The following is a 16,550-nucleotide window of genomic DNA, read 5'->3' as shown; positions in this document are numbered from 1 at the left end:
AAGGCATTGCTTTGTCAAAATCAAGCAGGTTAGGAAGTAGTCAGTTGACTGTAGGAGAAGGAATTTAAGCAGAAGCTGTAAATGCAGACGAGGTTGGAGAGAAGATTCTTTCTTTGGGATTCACAGTTGATCTAGATGATCTTTAAAGCCCATTTCAACTCCGAGATGGTATAATAATGACGGACATTTATTCAGCATTTACTATTACATGACACAGTGGTTGAGAGAGCAGGCATGCCCAGGTTCACATCCCTCCTTTCCACCTGCCGGCCAAGTGACCCCGGGCAAGTTGTTGAGCCCTTTCAAGGCTTATTTGACTCACCCATAAAAAGCAGCAAAACAAAAGCCTACTTTATAGGGTTGATGTGAGGATAAAATGTAAACCTTTAACAGGGTGCCCGCTTGGCCTACCATAAGTGCTCAGTAAATGCTAGCAATCCTTATAAATGCTGTGGGATGGAAATGTGGGTTGCTACAGAGGACCTAGGGACTCCATGCCTGGGACCCAGTACAGGGGAGTAAGCATACCAGGCTGGGTAAAATGGTGCCCTATCAAGACAGGATTAAGTCATTTCAGGAGGAAGAGGCATCAAGAACAAAGGAGGAGGTGGGATTCCAGAGTCTATTCCGGGAGAAGAGAGGAAGCATCAGTCAGAGGGTTGAGAAAGGGTAAGGTGGTGGGAACTATGCTTGGTGAGTTAGATTGAGACCAGATCATGGGGGACCTTGCGAGCCACGCTAAGCAATTAACCCAGTAGGCTGACCTTAAAGTGTGAAAACGGGGGTGGGTTTCCACATTTATGCATCTTTCTTTTGTAGGCCCTGCTGAGTTTACTTGGAGTCAGAAAAAACTTGGAAGACACATTGCTTGGCAAAAATATAACCTAGAGCTGTCTGGGTCAGGGGGTGGTTATTTTATAGCTCTAGTCATTTAAAAATTTGAGGAGGATTCTAGATAATCATCAGTCCTTATTTATTCAGGAAATCTTTAGTAAGGAAAAATTATGGGCATAGCAGTATCTCTTCACTGGGAAAACAGAGACTTGCTCCTTGCATATGTTTCTGAGGCTTTAGGGGGGTTTTGGAGAGGAAAATCCTGCCTTTACTGGATCTATAGGTATGTCGAGAATTGTGGGCCCACAAATTGCTAGGGCAGAGAGGAAACTTACAGACATGTGGCACAATTCTAGCAACTTCAGGAACATAGAAATGTAAGACCAGGGAGGCCAAGTCACATAGCAAGTCTGTGACAGAATGCAGACCTAACGTTTCTCTTTCTCGTTCTACACAATTCTTTCTACACAGTTCTTGCTGACCCTATTTCTCTCCTGTAGTTTCTGAGAGTTTCTATATGTAGATATGTACTGAGTATCATATTTCCAGCTAAGACAGATGTGGATCTATGTGCAGAGGTGTGTGGCACCAGATGCCAGTTGCTTCCAGAAGCATGGGTCCCAGATGCCTGAAGTGCAATTCAGTCAAACGATGGCGAAGAGTCTCCTGGAAACGGTAAAGGTTTCCCCTCAACTGAAAAGGCTATGGATGCCAAAGCCCTAAGACTAGCCAGGCATGAATGGCTGCCATGTTAAGAGGAAGTGTGGGTCACTATGACCCATGAGCTCACTCTGGGACAGACTCGGCCAGCTCTGGGCTGGAGTGTTTGTGTCCCTGGGCCTTCTGCACGTGTTCCCCTGTTCGTGTCTTGGCCTTCTCCCTGGTGTGAAAGCCATCTCCCTTCTGGTGGGGCTTGTCAGGCTCCTTGAGCAGGGGCGTTGCTCCTGGAAACTAAGAAATACAGAGTAGAAATGCAGCTTCTGGTGCTAGTGCCCCAGACAGCCCGCAGGCAGGCTAACTCACACCTGCCTTGCAGGCAGACCTCCCCGTGAAGTCATTTGATATAAAGAGTAAGTTGGAATGCCATAGGGTTACTTGTCTTGATAGAAATATTACTTCAATAGAGATAACATTCTGTTATACAGAAGGATGCATCACATTGGCCTCTGCATGGCAAGCTCAAGTTCTAAATTAAACTTAATTTGTGCCAATGGGGATTGCATCAGCTGGTTACATACACACATGGGTGCGTGCGCACACACACACTCTCACAGACAACTCTGGTGGTTCTTACCTTCTGTGTTCTTGTTTTTCATCATAGTGTTTATTGTAGCAACAACTGCAAAATACCAATAGAGAATTCGTCCCTGGTATTGGGTGATATGCTTTGACTCCAGGGCAAAGTTTATATGCTATTCTCAGCTTCACACACTTTCTGAGGTAGCTCCCAACACACCTCGGAGGCTGGTTAAGTCCATTTACTTCTCTGGGCATCATTTGCCTTAATTCAGAGGCAAGAATACTGACCTGAAGGATAAAGCTTAATAAACTCAAAAATCCTTTCCAGTGTTAACATTCAGTGGCTCTGATTTAATTTCTGCCCTTCTTACTATGTCCAGTACAAAACTACTGCAGTGACCCCTCCCCAGAGCCCTTCAACTGTGGAGCGGCCCCGAAGGAGACAGACCCTGACTCCAGGTGCTACCCACAATGCCTCCCTCCTCCATCCAGTGGCTTCTATCTCACCTCCCAAGGATTCAGATTTCTAAGTATAAAGCTCTTTGGAACCATGAATGGCTATAGTCGCAGGGGACCTTAGTGTTGCCATATACTCTAATGCTCCATTGAACGAATGGACAAACTGAGGCCAAGAGAAGTGACTTGTCCAAGGAAACAAAGCCAGCCAGGAGCAGAGCTGGGATATTTATTTCTATCTCCCAATTTCCAGTTCAGCTCTCTTTCCATGGAACCTGGGTGCCTGTTGTCAAATGATCATGGCTTCACGGGAATGGTATACCCACAGATGGCTCTATGTACTGTATTTTCTTTGGTACAATTTCAAGATGACTTTCTCTTCCAGCTTTAAAAAAAAAAACAAAACAAAATATTTACACTGGGCATCAGGGGTCTGTGGACACCAGCAGAATAGCACCTACAGTAATAACAGGGAGCTTAGCAGGTCAAATACGCCTCACTCATATTCATGTTGGGGTTGTGGCCTCAGTTGGGCCCAGTGAACCATCTACTAGAAGGATATGAACTCCAATTCTGAGTCTGGAATGGCCAGATCGAGTGATGAGAGAGTAGAAAGACACATTTATTTAGCAAATATTTTGTTCTAGATTCCATGCCGGGCAAAGCTGATCAAAACTGGGGCTTTGGAGATCATCATATGGGCTCAAATCCCAGTTCCACTAATTATTAGCTGTTGAATTTTGGGCAAGTTATCTAACCTCTCTGTTGTAGCTTACATATTTGCAAAATGCAGCTGGGGCTGCTGTGACCTATGTATAGAGGTTGTTACTAAGATGAAATAAATTAATAGGTATAAAGCACTTAGCATACTGCCTGATACCTAGTAAGTGTTATCTGGTGATTGCTGTTTCTATGCAAATTAAAAATATATTCACATAAAATACCAATACATGTTTTGCCAGAATGAAATGATACACATTAAATATATTAGAATAGCTACTTTTGAGAATATAAGAGAATCATAAAAACAAATAAACAAGAACAAAAATCCAAGCAAGTGATTTCAGAGCCCTTGCTTTTAATCACGACAGATATTGCTTCCTTATTATCCCATTGTCAAGATGAACAAACTGAGGCCAAAATATATGTCAAGGCATCAAGCATTCATGCAGAAGCAGGAGAAGGAAGATGATCTCCAGTACCAGATAGGTGATTTAGTCTTGCTTTTTCATCTGTAAACTTCAGGATCTGCAAGCTGCCTGTAAATCACACTGTTTGAAGAGCTTGCTCACATTCTTCCAGCCGCAGCAAGCTTCTGCAGAGAGTAGGGTCAAGAGATGTGTTTTTTGAATGCAGGGGGCATCGTCTTTGATACCTAGAGTGCAGGACCATGAGCTTCATTAGTAAGTTTTATACAAATAGGTAGCAAGAGTAAAATTATAAAAGACTGAAAAAAAACTTTAGTACCCCAAACTGGGGATTAGCTAAATAAATTATGCCCAACCAGATCACAGAATATAGGCAGCCTATAAGATGGAATAATATTAATTTCTTAGAAAAATATTCATGATATATTGTTATTTAAAAAACAGATCACAGTGGGGTGTGTATGTATGTGTGTATATATATATTATATATGTATATATATGTGTGTATACACACATACACACACATGTACAGATAAATGGCAGTCAGAGTGTGTTATAATATTAACTGATTATTTTGAACATGGGTATTAGGAAGAGTATTACTTTTGCTTTATTTTACCTGTATTTTCCAGTTTTTCTAAATAAACATGTATAACTTTTTTTTTGAAGATTTTATTTATTTACTTGAGAGAGAGAGAGGTAGCGAGAGAGAGCACGAGTGGGGGGGGCAGAAAGTGAGGGAGAAACAGGCTTCCCGCTGAGCAGGGAGCCCGATGTGGGGCTCGATCCCAGGACCCTGGGATCATGACCTGAGCCCAAGGTGGACGCTTGACCGACTGAGCCACCCAGGAGCTCCAGACCTGTATGACTTTCATAAAGGAAAAATAATTTGTTAAAGAGTAGCAGAAGAGGCACCTAGAATACAGTCTGTTTTCCCCATGGACACCGCCCTCCTCTTCTATAACCAAGTTGAAAATCATCGTTTCTGCTCCTGCCAGGCTGATGCAATGGCCCCCACCCCTGTGCACAGGTGGCTGCTCCTGTCCAAGGTTGTCAAAGTACAGATCCTGTTGCATTCTGGGATACAGATCCCCCCGCATTATTGGGCACATACCCACTTACAACCACCCGGCATTGAGCCTGGCACATGCGTATGTTTGAAATGAATGTCTTAATGAATTATTATGGGCTCAATAGCCTGGATTCAGATATGAGCTCTGCCATGTATAAGATAGATGAGTCCCTGTCTCCTGATCTGAATAGTGACAATAATAATTGTGGGTCCAGAGACTTCCAATAGTTTTTGTAAGTGGCTCAGTGCCAGTCACAAAAGGGTGGGAGTGCAGAGAGTTTACTATTATTGCTGCATCTATTAAGAGGCCCACATCTTCCCATCCCTTATGTCTCTTTGGCTCCCTAAGGCATCATGGTTACCATAGCAGCCAGATGCTGATGATGCCTCCAGGGGCAGCAAGGTGAAGCTGAGCCAGTTCCCGGGTCCTCCCTCTGTGCGCCCTTCACAAGCCAGAGTAAGATGGTCTGAAGTTCAGCCTTTTTTCAAGCCCCCCACCTGTCTCAGGTCACTTAGCCACAAACCCTGCCTCCACGGCCTCAGTTCAGGGCCTGGAAACACCCCTTTGGAGACTCCCTCTTCCCCACGCTCTGTCTCTTGGCGCCCTGCCTGGTTGCTGTGGAAACAGGTTCCACTGTGGACAAAGGAGGGAGCTGGGTCCTGCTTCCTCCTGGTCCTGTCGATGAGGATTTTTAGACCGTGGAGACTGCGCTGCCCTGCCCTGCACCTGCCCTCTCTCTCCTCGTTCTCGCTCAGGTGGAGCTTGCCCTCTCTCGCCACTGACGAGACCATGTGTAAAAGCGTGACCACAGGTGAATGGAAGAAAGTCTTCTATGAGAAGATGGAGGAGGCCAAGCCGGCCGACAGCTGGGACCTCATCATAGATCCCAACCTCAAGCACAATGTGCTGGCCCCGGGCTGGAAGCAGTACCTGGAATTGCATGCCTCCGGCAGGTGAGTAACCAGTGAGTAGGGGCCCTGCAGGCAACCCTGGGGCACCTTCCAAGAAGAGACAGAGATACCGAGGACCCAGGGACTTAGGGTCAGTCTCATGGTTGGGCCGGTGTAGACTGAGAAGCAGAGAAAGAGTCCCTTACTGGGAGGTAGGACACCTGAGTTTGATTTTGATTTCAGCTCTTCCACTGAACTCCTCGGTAACTTTCCCTCTCTGAGTCATAGTTTCTGCTTCTGACAAAGAGGTGGGATATACTTATTAGTTGTAAACTCTGACATTTTACATCTTTTCAGATTTTAATGATGTAAAATGGTTGAAAACCAAGAAAAGGAGGCTCAAGGTCTCTGGGGATCGAGTTCTGTGCTCTGGTCCTGGGACAGTTCAATTTCAATCTATTTAATTCAGCCTCACTTAATATAAAATACTAAACACAGGAGGTGTGCTAGAAACTGGCTCTACTATTAGCTCCATGGCCTTTGAGCAATTCTGTTTCCTTCTTGGACCTCACTTTCCCCACTTGTAAAAGGAGGGGTTAGTCTAGATCCTTGCCTTGTGGGGCATGGACCAGCAGCATCAGCATCACCTAGAATTTGTTAAAGATGCAGAATCTCCAGCCCCATTCTAGACCTACTGAATCAGAACGTACATTTCAACAAGGTCTCTCAGTGATTTGGGATGTACAGTAATATCTGAGATGACTTTCCAGCACTCTTGTCTGTGGGTCTGTTATGTAAAGACTTCCTTTGGGGACAGAATATGGGGAGGCTCTGTGGTGCAGTGTGGGGTCAGAAGCAAGGCCTTCCTCCCTGCCCTGGCACGGTGCATTCAATTCAATTCAACATCTATTGGACACCTGTTTTGTGCTGGGTACAGGCTCTGAACTCGAGCTGTGTGTACATGGATCATTTTCTTATTCTCTGTGCCTGAAAGTAAAACAAAAGGTTAATTGGGTGACTTCGAAGGTTCCTCCAGTTCTGACATTTTCCAATCCTAGTTTTATAGTTCAATCTCAGAGAGGGAAAATAGTCCCCAAAGGATGTAAGCGAAAGAGAAGAAAATGAGAACATGGAGCTCCTAAACTGGCTGATGGGAGGGTTACCAAGAGCTGGACATTTGCTGGCAGGGCCCAGGAACTTCTTGGAGACCTGGAAGCCTTGTGGCATCTCCAACCTCGGTCAGTGACCTGTGATCACCAGCTGGCCTCAGTCACCTAACTCTGGGCAGAGACTGCCACCAAGTCCAGGCCTTGGGATGCATTAACCCAGGCACTGATTTGGAGGCTGAGAAGTAGTAACGGTGTCATTTTCCTCCTGATTTGGGTCTACCCTGTTCACACTCAGTGTTAACAGGTAAGAATGTGGGGTGGGTGGCACATTTCCCAAATGTTCGGGCCATACCCTCTATGAGACTTCAAGGAGGCCTGAGCAGGAAGGACTCATCTAGTGCACCCTGAACATTTTGCAGATGAGGAAATATGTCCAGAGCCAAAGCCCCAAGGGCACAGCCTGAGGGCACTGGGATGGAGGAAGCTGAGGCCTCTGCAGGGCATAGGTGAGGTGGGTGCCAGGTGCATCTTGACGAGCCTGCTCTGGTCCTAAGGGCGCCCTCGAAGGGGCAGACTGGACAGATGCCCCGGGAAAGCTAACAACACCTATAAACACCCTGCCTTTGGGGAGCTGTTTCCCACCATCTCCCCTCGGTCCTTTCCTCTTGCCTCAACCCCTCCCCGCAGGTTCCACTGCTCCTGGTGCTGGCACACCTGGCAGTCGCCCCACGTGGTCATCCTCTTCCACATGTACCTGGACCGCGCCCAGCGGGCGGGCTCGGTGCGCATGCGCGTCTTCAAGCAGCTGTGCTACGAGTGCGGCACGGCGCGGCTGGATGAGTCGAGCATGCTGGAGGAGAACATCGAGAGCCTGGTGGACAACCTCATCACCAGCCTGCGGGAGCAGTGCTACGGGGAGCGCGGTGGCCAGTACCGCATCCACGTGGCCGGCCGCCAGGACACCCGGCGGCACCGCGGCGAGTTCTGCGAGGCCTGCCAGGAGGGCATCGTGCACTGGAAGCCCAGCGAGAAGTTGCTGGAGGAGGAGGCGACCACCTACACCTTCTCCCGGGCGCCCAGCCCCACCAAGCCGCAGGCCGAGGAGGGTTCTGGCTGCAACTTCTGCTCTATCCCCTGGTGCTTGTTTTGGGCCACGGTCTTGCTGCTGATCATCTACCTGCAGTTCTCCTTCCGCAGCTCTGTCTGATTCTCTCGATGGGCTCAAGGGGCCCAAGGCCTGTGGGGGTCAGCCAGCTGGAGGGAGGGGCAAAGAGCGACCTGGGCGGGGAGTGGGGTTAAATTCTAGTGCTGGTGCCGCCACTGACTCCATGGGGACCCTGGACAAACCACCCACACATCTTTACTATCTATAACATTAAGGGTTTGGCCTGGATTGTTGGTTTTTCAAAGTGAAACCCAGGGCCCCAAAGTTCTGCATAGGTCCCTCAGGGACTTTTGGATTTGGAAGGTAGGCTGAGTGAGTAGGTTTCCCATCCTGGTCAAACTGCCCATTCCCAGCTCCTACTTCTTCCTCTTGCCTTAATCAGAAGAGTTCCAACTTGGAGTTTCGTTTAAGAGTTGTGGATGAAAATAGGCTCAACAGCTTTAAAAAAAAAAAAAAAAAGCTTTAAAATGACAGGACTTGATGATCTCAAAAGGCCTTTCCACAGTGATGAGCTCATTCTTGCTTTCTTGTTAACCCCCACCCCTCCCCCTCATTAGCTCCCACATCTGGGGCTGCAGCATTAAATTAGCCTGTGCTTAGTGTAGAAGCCTCACCCACAGCTCTGCCTCCGTGCACACAGCAGAGGTTCCTTTTGAAGAAAGAGAGGTGGAGGCACTAGGCTGTCCTTCTGCTGCTGGGTACACAGGGTGCCTTGCTTCTGTTCCCCAGAACCCCAGCTTCCAGCTTCCCTCCACTCAGGATGGATTCTGAGGCCTGCCTGGCTCAGAGATGGTGCCTGGGGCAGAGTCCCATGGAGCTAGGCTTCCCACCCATTGCATATGAACAGACAGAGAATTTAGGGGAGGTTTAGAAGTAGAGTGTTAGATGCAAAGCACAAAATCCCTACAGAACAAATACATGACTTGCCATTATACTGAAGAGTCTGCAGAGTTCAGGGACCCATCCTGCCTGATTCTTAGCAGTTCTGATGGTCACGACGCAGGGGCAGGGGCCTGGCCTCCTGGGCTCCTTGCTGAAACCCTACTTGAGAGGCTTTCCCACATTGGCCATGCATAGGCCCTCTCACCAGCCATCAGCTGTCCACCTAGAACCACAGGGATGGGATGTCATTAGCAAGAGAGGAAGCATTAAAGATGTGAAGTGTTTTGCCCATAGAGAAGTGCACAGATATGTGGGAGAACCTTACATCACTTTAAAATGGCATGCGGTCTGGTTTGGGGTGGGAAGAAAGATTTTCTGATAGGAGTATGGGTCGGGTATGGGGGGGAAGCAGAAGGCAGGAGGTGGGATGCCATCCTGCACTTTCAAGAATCCTCATTCGCCTCACCTCTGTTAATAACCTGACTCCTCCCACTTCCCTCCTCCTTCCTTCTTGACTCCTCCTCCCCTTTTTAATGGAAAGTCACCACCATCTGTAGTAGTGGAGGGAGGAGGGCCACTTATATAAAGATGGGATACTTTAATAAAGACGGGATATCTTCAATCAGGCTTAGCAGTCATTAATGTGTGCTTGAGATTCACCACAGCATCCCTGAAATGTAATGGGCTCTTGGACACCCCCTATCTCCACTCCCTGTCTCCCCTTTCTGGGGCTCCCTCATAAGGCTTTATCTAGCTCCAGTTTCAAGGTCTGGGCCGATCATGTCCATGCCCAGGAAGGATGTGGGCAGCCCTTGGTCAGTCATCCAGGGGACTCAGCCTAAGGCCGGTCTTACCCTTGCCCTTGTGCAATTCTAGTACCTGTGGTTGGTGACGTCCTTTGCTTGATTCACACAGTGCTCATCCCTTTATCTATCCCTTTATCCATGTGTCCTGAACACCTTCTGTCTGGCAAGCCCTGATTTGGGTACTGGGATCCAGTGGGCACTAAAGGGGCAGGTTCTGTCTCTCAGAGATCTCTGCTTATTGCAGAAGTTATCAGCCCCGGCTGAGATTCAGAAATCCTGGGGAACTTTTGAAGAAATATCAGTGCCCAGCCTCCACCTCAGACCAGCAGAATCAGAACTTCTGGGCATGAGCTCTAAGCACTTGAATTAGAATAAGACTTCTGGGTGATCCACCTGTGTTGCTTGGTATAATCCTTCTGAGGAACAGGCTTCCTTTTGCACCTAGTCTTGTTGTAATGAGCCTCAAGGTCGTCCTTGATGACTTGCCTTGGATTCTCTAGGGCTAGGACTCAGCTTCCCTCTTACTCCCTACTTCCTGCCCTGGGGACTTGAGTCTCCCTCAAAACTCCGGGTTCCTTCTTGTTCCCTGCTACAATGGCTTTGTCCTGCTCTGAGAATCTCTATTATTGAGCTCTGCCACCCTTGCCAGATGCTTATCAAATTTTGTTATAATTACTTGCCTATGGCTATACTCCCCCCTGGAATGTGACCACAGTGTGTAAGTGACTTACCTCGGGTCCCATTGCCAGCTAGTGGCAGAGCGAGGGGTCTGACCTTCACCTAGTTTCAGTTCAGACCTCTTTCTTAAAGCATGAAGCCTCTTCCTCTGCTATAGGAAGGTGTCTGCAATCTATGGAGGGCTCCTCTGTCTCCTGTATTGTTCTTACACTTGTTACGGTCTGGGGGATGGGGCAGGTTTCTAGGTTTGCTCATTGGCCTCACCCTCGTCTTGGCAAAGACTTCTCTGGGACAGTTCTCCCTTTGCACATATTGATTGCCCCATGCCACAAAATGAACTTGTTAGATGTGCCCTAGGCGTTATAAGTAAACTTCTCGGAGACATTTCAGGATCCCAGGCCTCTCCCATTGGAGCTTCTGGGTGCTGGTCTTGATGTGCAAGCCAGGAGCAGACCTACAAGCCCTGACTTGTGGTTCCAGAAACTGAAATCCTCCGTGTGGGGTCAGCAGGCAGTGCAGCCTTGATCACTTCCCTTAGATTCATTGGGACAGGGCCAGGCCCATGGGAGAACACTTCCTGGGGGTCAGGAGCCCTGAGAACCAAGAAAATCACCAACTCAGGACAATTTCCAACATAGTGAGTCCAGAGACCAGCAGAGCTATGAGACAGACTCGATCTGGGGCCTTTATGTCACGGGTAAGGAACGGAAGCCTAGAGAGAGTAGGAAACTTGACCAGCATTATATAGCACAGAGTCAGGGAAGATGATATAATTCAGGGTTAAGAAACCCCTGAGTGGGATGTCCACTATCACCACTGCTATTCAACATAGTATTAGAAGTCCTAGCCACAGCAATCAGACAACAAAAAGAAATAAAAGGCATCCAAATGGGCAAAGAAGAAGTCAAACTCTCACTCTTTGCAGGTGATATGACACTTTATGTGGAAAACCCCAAAGACTCCACCCCAAAACTGCTAGAACTCATATAGGAATTCAGTAAAGTGGCAGGATAGAAAATCAATGCACAGAAATCAGTGGCATTCCTATACACCAACAACAAGACAGAAGAAAGAGAAATTAAGGAGTCGATCCCATTTACAATTGCACCCAAAACCATAAGACACCTAGGAATAAATCTAACCAAAAAGGCAAAGGATCTGTACTCAGAAAACTATAAAATACTCATGAAAGAAATTGAGGAAGACACAAAGAAATGGAAAAACGTTCCATGCTCATGGATTGGAAGAACAAATATTGTGAAGATGTCAATGCTACCTAGAGCAATCTACACATTCAATGCAATTCCTATCAAAATACCATCCACTTTTTTCAAGGAAATGGAACAAATAATCCTAAAATTTGTATGGAACCAGAAAAGACCTCCAATAGCCAGAGGAATGTTGAAAAAGAAAAGCAAAGCTGGCGGCATCACAATTCCGGACTTCCAGCTATATTACAAAGCTGTCATCATCAAAACAGTTATGGTACTGGCACAAAAACAGACACATAGATCAATGGAACAGAATAGAGAGCCCAGAAATGGACCCTCAACTCTATGGTTAACTAATCTTCGACAAAGCAGGAAAGAATGTCCCATGGAAAAAAGACAGTCTCTTCAACAAATGGTGTTGGGAAAATTGGACAGCCACATGCAGAAGAATGAAACTGGACCATTTCCTTACACCACACACAAAAATAGACTCCAAATGGTTGAAAGACCTAAATGTGAGGCAGGAGTCCATCAAAATCCTGAAGGAAAACGCAGGCAGCAACCTCTTCGACCTCAGCCACAGCAACTTCTTCCTAGAAACATCACCAAAGTCAAGGGAAGTAAGGGCAAAAATGAACTATTGGGACTTCATCAACATAAAAAGCTTTTGCACAGCAAAAGAAACAGTCAACAAACCCAAAAGACAACTGACAGAATGGGAGAAGATATTTGCAAATGACATATCAGATAAAGGGCTAGTATCCAAAATCTATAAAGAACTTATCAAACTCAACACCCAAAGAACAAATGATCCAATCAAGAAATGGGCAGAAGACATGAACAGACATTTTTCCAAAGAAGACATCCAAATGGCCAACAGACATGAAAAAGTGCTCAACATCGCTCGGCATCAGGGAAATCCAAACAAAACCTCAATGAGATACCACCTCACACCAGTCAGAATGGCTAAAATTAACAAGTCAGGAAACGACAAATGTTGGCGGGGATGCGGAGAAAGGGGAACCCTCCTACACTGTTGGTGGGAATGCAAGCTGGTGCAGCCACTCTGGAAAACAGTATGGAGGTTCCTCCAAAAGTTGAAAATAGAGCTACCATATGACTCAGCAATTGCACTACTGGGTATTTACCCCAAAGATACAGATGTAGGGATCTGAAGGGGTATGTGCACCCTGATGTTTATAGCAGCAATGTCCTCAATAGCCAAACTATGGAAAGAGCCCAGATGTCCATCGACAGATGAATGGATGAAGAAGATGTGGTATATATATACAATGGAATATTATGCAGCCATCAAAAGGAATTATATCTTGCCATTTGCAACAATGTGGATAGAACTAGAGAGTATTGCGCTAAGTGAAATAAGTCAATCAGAGAAAGACAGGGATCATATGACCTCACTGATATGAGGAATTCTTAATCTCAGGAAACAAACTGAGGGTTGCTGGAGTGGTGGGGGGGGTGGGAGGGATGGGGTGGCTGGGTGATAGACATTGGGGAGGGTATGTGCTATGGTGAGCGCTGTGAATTGTGTAAGACTGTTGAATCACAGACCTGTACCTCAGAGACAAATAATACATTATGTGTTTAAAAAAAAAAAAGAAGATAGCAGGAAGGGAAAAATGAAGGGGGGGAATCAGAGGGAGAGACGAACCATGAGAGACTATGGACTCTGAGAAACAAACTGAGGGTTCTAGAGGGGAAGGGGTGGGGGGATGGGTTAGCCTGGTGATGGGTATTAAAAAGGGCACATACTGAATGGAGCACTGGGTGTTATACGCAAACAATGAATCATGGAACACTACATCAAAAACTAATAATGTACTGTGTGGTGACTAACATAACATAATAAAAAAAAAGAATGACTTATATTCTAAATGTTGTGTTTAAAATCCCTTTGCTTTTATTATAGTATGTTACATATAGGGATACTTCATTTAGTTTGCATGCATTTGAAATTCATATACGGTTTACTAATAAATGATTCTTTCTTTCCAATTAAAAAAAAAAAAAGAAACCCCTGAGTCCTGGTTCTTATGAGCTCTATGGCCTTAGGCAAATTACTTAAACTCTTTGAGCCCCATTTTCCTTCTCATCAAAATGGGAATAATACTTGTGCCTCATCAGGCTTTGGTAAGAAAGAAATGATGCACTGTTTGTAACATTGTGTGATACAGAGCATATGGCCATCTTCTTCCTTCTTCCCCTTTCCTTTTCAGCTGGTAGCCTCTCCTTTGAGTCCTGAGGGGCTCTTTCTCTTTGTGATTGCAGCTTTGTTGGTAAATGCTTTAGGGAAAAAAGAAGGTGGGGGGAAGGTAAGGGTTAAGTTCCCCGCCCATGGCTGAGACGTGGTTTATGTTTATTTTAATATATGTAGAGTCATTTCTTTTCTTCCCCTCAAATTTATTTCAAAGCAGTGACTTCATTTTTCCAGTGGCATGGTAGCCGGCCACTCTTCATTCTTCAAAGATAGCTAGCCATATAAAAATCACCCCAAACAGAAAACACCAGTGATTTCTAGGCTCCATTCCCACTAGCTGAAATACCCCAGAAGGAATTTAGCTGGATTCCAAGTCCCATTCTGGTTCTCTGTAGGACTCCCCGCTAAGGAAATTCCTCTGGAATCATTTTGGCCCCATACTGCCACATGCGTCAGGGAAATGAAATCTGCCTGTTGTGTGGCTATTTTGTGACGCAGCTTGTGAGGGTAGCTGGGGGTGGGGGTTGTGCTACAGAAAGCTAATTTGCCTGGAGTTTGGGCAACATGGGTCCCAGCTCTGGGTTAGATGTTAGCTGGGCATCTCGGCTGCTGACCTTGGGTGACTTCATCTTTCTCCTCTCCTGGGTCTCCGTTTCCTCATTCGTAAAGCAAAAAGGGGAGGTGATCCATCAGCGGGTCCCTGCTAGTCTTGACCTTCTCATAAACTGGCCGCTTAGCCTTATTTGTCCTCACTCATTTGGGGTGGTGCCTGATGCTGACCCGCCCAGCAGGTCATCTAGTTTCATACTTCAGTCTACCTACGTGGGTTTGGAGTTTGATCTTTTTTCCCTTTCCTTTCTGGAAGCAAACTTGTAGACCTCTTGTTCTAACTAGATCTATCTGTAGCGATATTCACATTTTGAAAGGCTGTTACCTTGAGAGGTTCTGCCTTATATAGGGACTTGTGTGATAAATTAGAGGGTGTTCAGTACTACGGAGAAGAATAAAGTAGGCAAGGGAGATAGAAGAGCAAGGGCTGCAGGTGTAATTTTAGATTGGATAACCAGGGAGGGTCTCACTAAGAAATGGACATTTAAAAAACAATGAAAGAACTGAGGAAGGGGAATGGCATGTGCCAAGGGCCTGAGGTAGGAGCAGCCTGGAATGTTCAGCTGTGAGGAGCCCAGTGAGGCCAGGGTGCAGTTCAGGCTTAGTAGTCATGACTAAGGGATCACAAGGGTCAGAGTGGTAATGGGGGCCAGAGCATATAAATCATCAGTTATGGTCAGGACATTGGTTTTTCATCTGAATAAGACAAGAAGTCACTGGAGGGTTTGAGCAGTGGAGTGATGTCATCCAATTTGCCATTACCATGTTGAGAATAGACCAGAGAGGAGCAAGAATGAAAGAGGAAAGTTTAGCTGGGAGGCTCCTGAAGGAATCCAGGAAAGAGGTGATAGTGGCCTGATCCAATGTGGTGGCAACTGGGATTGGGTCTGGGTATGAGTTGAAGGTAGAGCTGAGAGGATTTGCTGATGTCTTAGACATGGGGTCTAAAAGAAAGAGGGACCAAAGAGGTCCCAAGGTTTTTGGCCTGGGAAACTGGGAGAATAGAGCTACCCCTTGAGGAGATGAGGAAGGCTGTGTGAGGAATAGATCTGGGGGCAATGTCAGGAGCTGGGTTTTAGACATGTGAAGTATGAGATGCATCATAGGCATTCTGTTAGACAATTTAATGTGAGGCATTAAATGTGAGAAATGCAAGGTGGCAGTGGAATGTTCATGACGGCAGCTCAGAGGAAAGGCCCAAGCTAGAGATAAAATTGGAGCGTGATCACATTTAGATGTTATTAAATGTCATGAGATTAGCTGAGATGTCTCGGGGAGTGAGGGTAGATAGAAAAGAGGCCAAGGACTGAGACTGGGGCTCTCCATGTGCAGAGGTTAAAAAGAAGGAGCAGCCTACAAGGGGCTGTGGAAGCTGAGGCACAGAGAACATGATGTGTTTGAGCTTCCAGAGCCATCGAGCAGCAGGGCTTGGACTGGAAGCCAGGTCTTCAGGGTCAAGGTTCAGAGCTCTTTCCACTGGCCCAAAGCACCTTACCTGTCATGGCGTCAGCTCGCTCCTGGGCTGGGAGTCCTGCCCCTCTCCCTTGACCAGGAAATGTCATTTCATCAAGGACATGGGTTTTTGTTTCTGTTTTTCTTAGTGTGTTTGAAGTATTTCATAATTTTAAAATGCGCTAAAATTAAAAGGCTTTGTGGGAAGCTTAGACTGCCAGTATGGATTTGGGCACTGGACACTCAAACTCAGACCAAAGGGAGATGTCATCAGAGTTGTTTAAATGAAGAATTCTGTTGTCTTGGATCCCGTTGGCAGACCCGGGCCACGAGTGAGCATTTCAATGGGCATGGATAAAATAAGCCAAGATAGTGTCAGGAAATGGGCAAGATGGAATAATGTCACAGGATAAACAGCTCTAGGGGACATGAAGTTCTCTTTCAAAATAGGTCAGCATCTTGGTCCTGGACCACATCTACACTGTGCCTCCCAGATTCCCAGGGCTTGGTCTGTCTGCTTCTGGCCTGTAGTATGGATTGGGGTCATAACCTGCAAATTTGCAGAGGCCTCCCCTGGGACTGGAAGACATTGGTGGGGGCGATGTGTTCCCACCCACGCCGATCTGTTCATTCAGCATGCTCCCCCTGGGTGCCATCCAGGCTTGACACACCTTCTCCTTGTCATAAAACTATATTGTCCTAACACCCCATTCCTCAGAGAGGACTCCCTTGGAGACTTTGTGATCTACCTCGGTGTCGAAAGGGTCCTGGCTCTTTTTC

The 16,550-nt window shown here is 46.5% G+C and overlaps 2 protein-coding genes across 2 annotated transcripts in view; one reads left to right on the top strand and one right to left on the bottom strand.

The window, feature by feature from the left end:
* Positions 1 to 3,620: 3,620 nt before the first annotated feature.
* MASP1 (MBL associated serine protease 1) overlaps positions 3,621 to 16,550 on the bottom strand; it is a 79,564-nt gene continuing 66,634 nt past the window's right edge. The window contains exon 16 of the mRNA XM_036066719.2: positions 3,621 to 3,904. Within this exon, the coding sequence (XP_035922612.2) occupies positions 3,771 to 3,904 (134 nt within the window). The 3' untranslated portion in view covers positions 3,621 to 3,770. The remainder of the gene's footprint in view (positions 3,905 to 16,550) is intronic.
* On the top strand, positions 5,432 to 7,956 carry RTP1 (receptor transporter protein 1). Its single transcript, XM_036066729.2, has 2 exons — positions 5,432 to 5,703; positions 7,437 to 7,956. Exons 1-2 carry the CDS (start codon positions 5,432 to 5,434, stop codon positions 7,954 to 7,956), a joined length of 792 nt encoding a protein of 263 aa, XP_035922622.1.

This window comes from Halichoerus grypus, chromosome 1, assembly GCF_964656455.1.
Source record: "Halichoerus grypus chromosome 1, mHalGry1.hap1.1, whole genome shotgun sequence".
NCBI classification, from domain to species: domain Eukaryota; kingdom Metazoa; phylum Chordata; class Mammalia; order Carnivora; family Phocidae; genus Halichoerus; species Halichoerus grypus.
The sequence above is the reverse complement of the archived record's forward strand: the minus strand, read 5'-3'. Positions and strand labels throughout refer to the sequence as shown.

Bases quoted from the DNA above. Each gene is read 5' to 3' on its own strand.
- RTP1 (XM_036066729.2), top strand. From the start codon at position 5,432: ATGAGGATTTTTAGACCGTGGAGACTGCGCTGCCCTGCCCTGCACCTG. The intron at 5,704-7,436 runs GTGAGTAACCAG...CCCTCCCCGCAG, and splicing joins GAATTGCATGCCTCCGGCAG to GTTCCACTGCTCCTGGTGCT.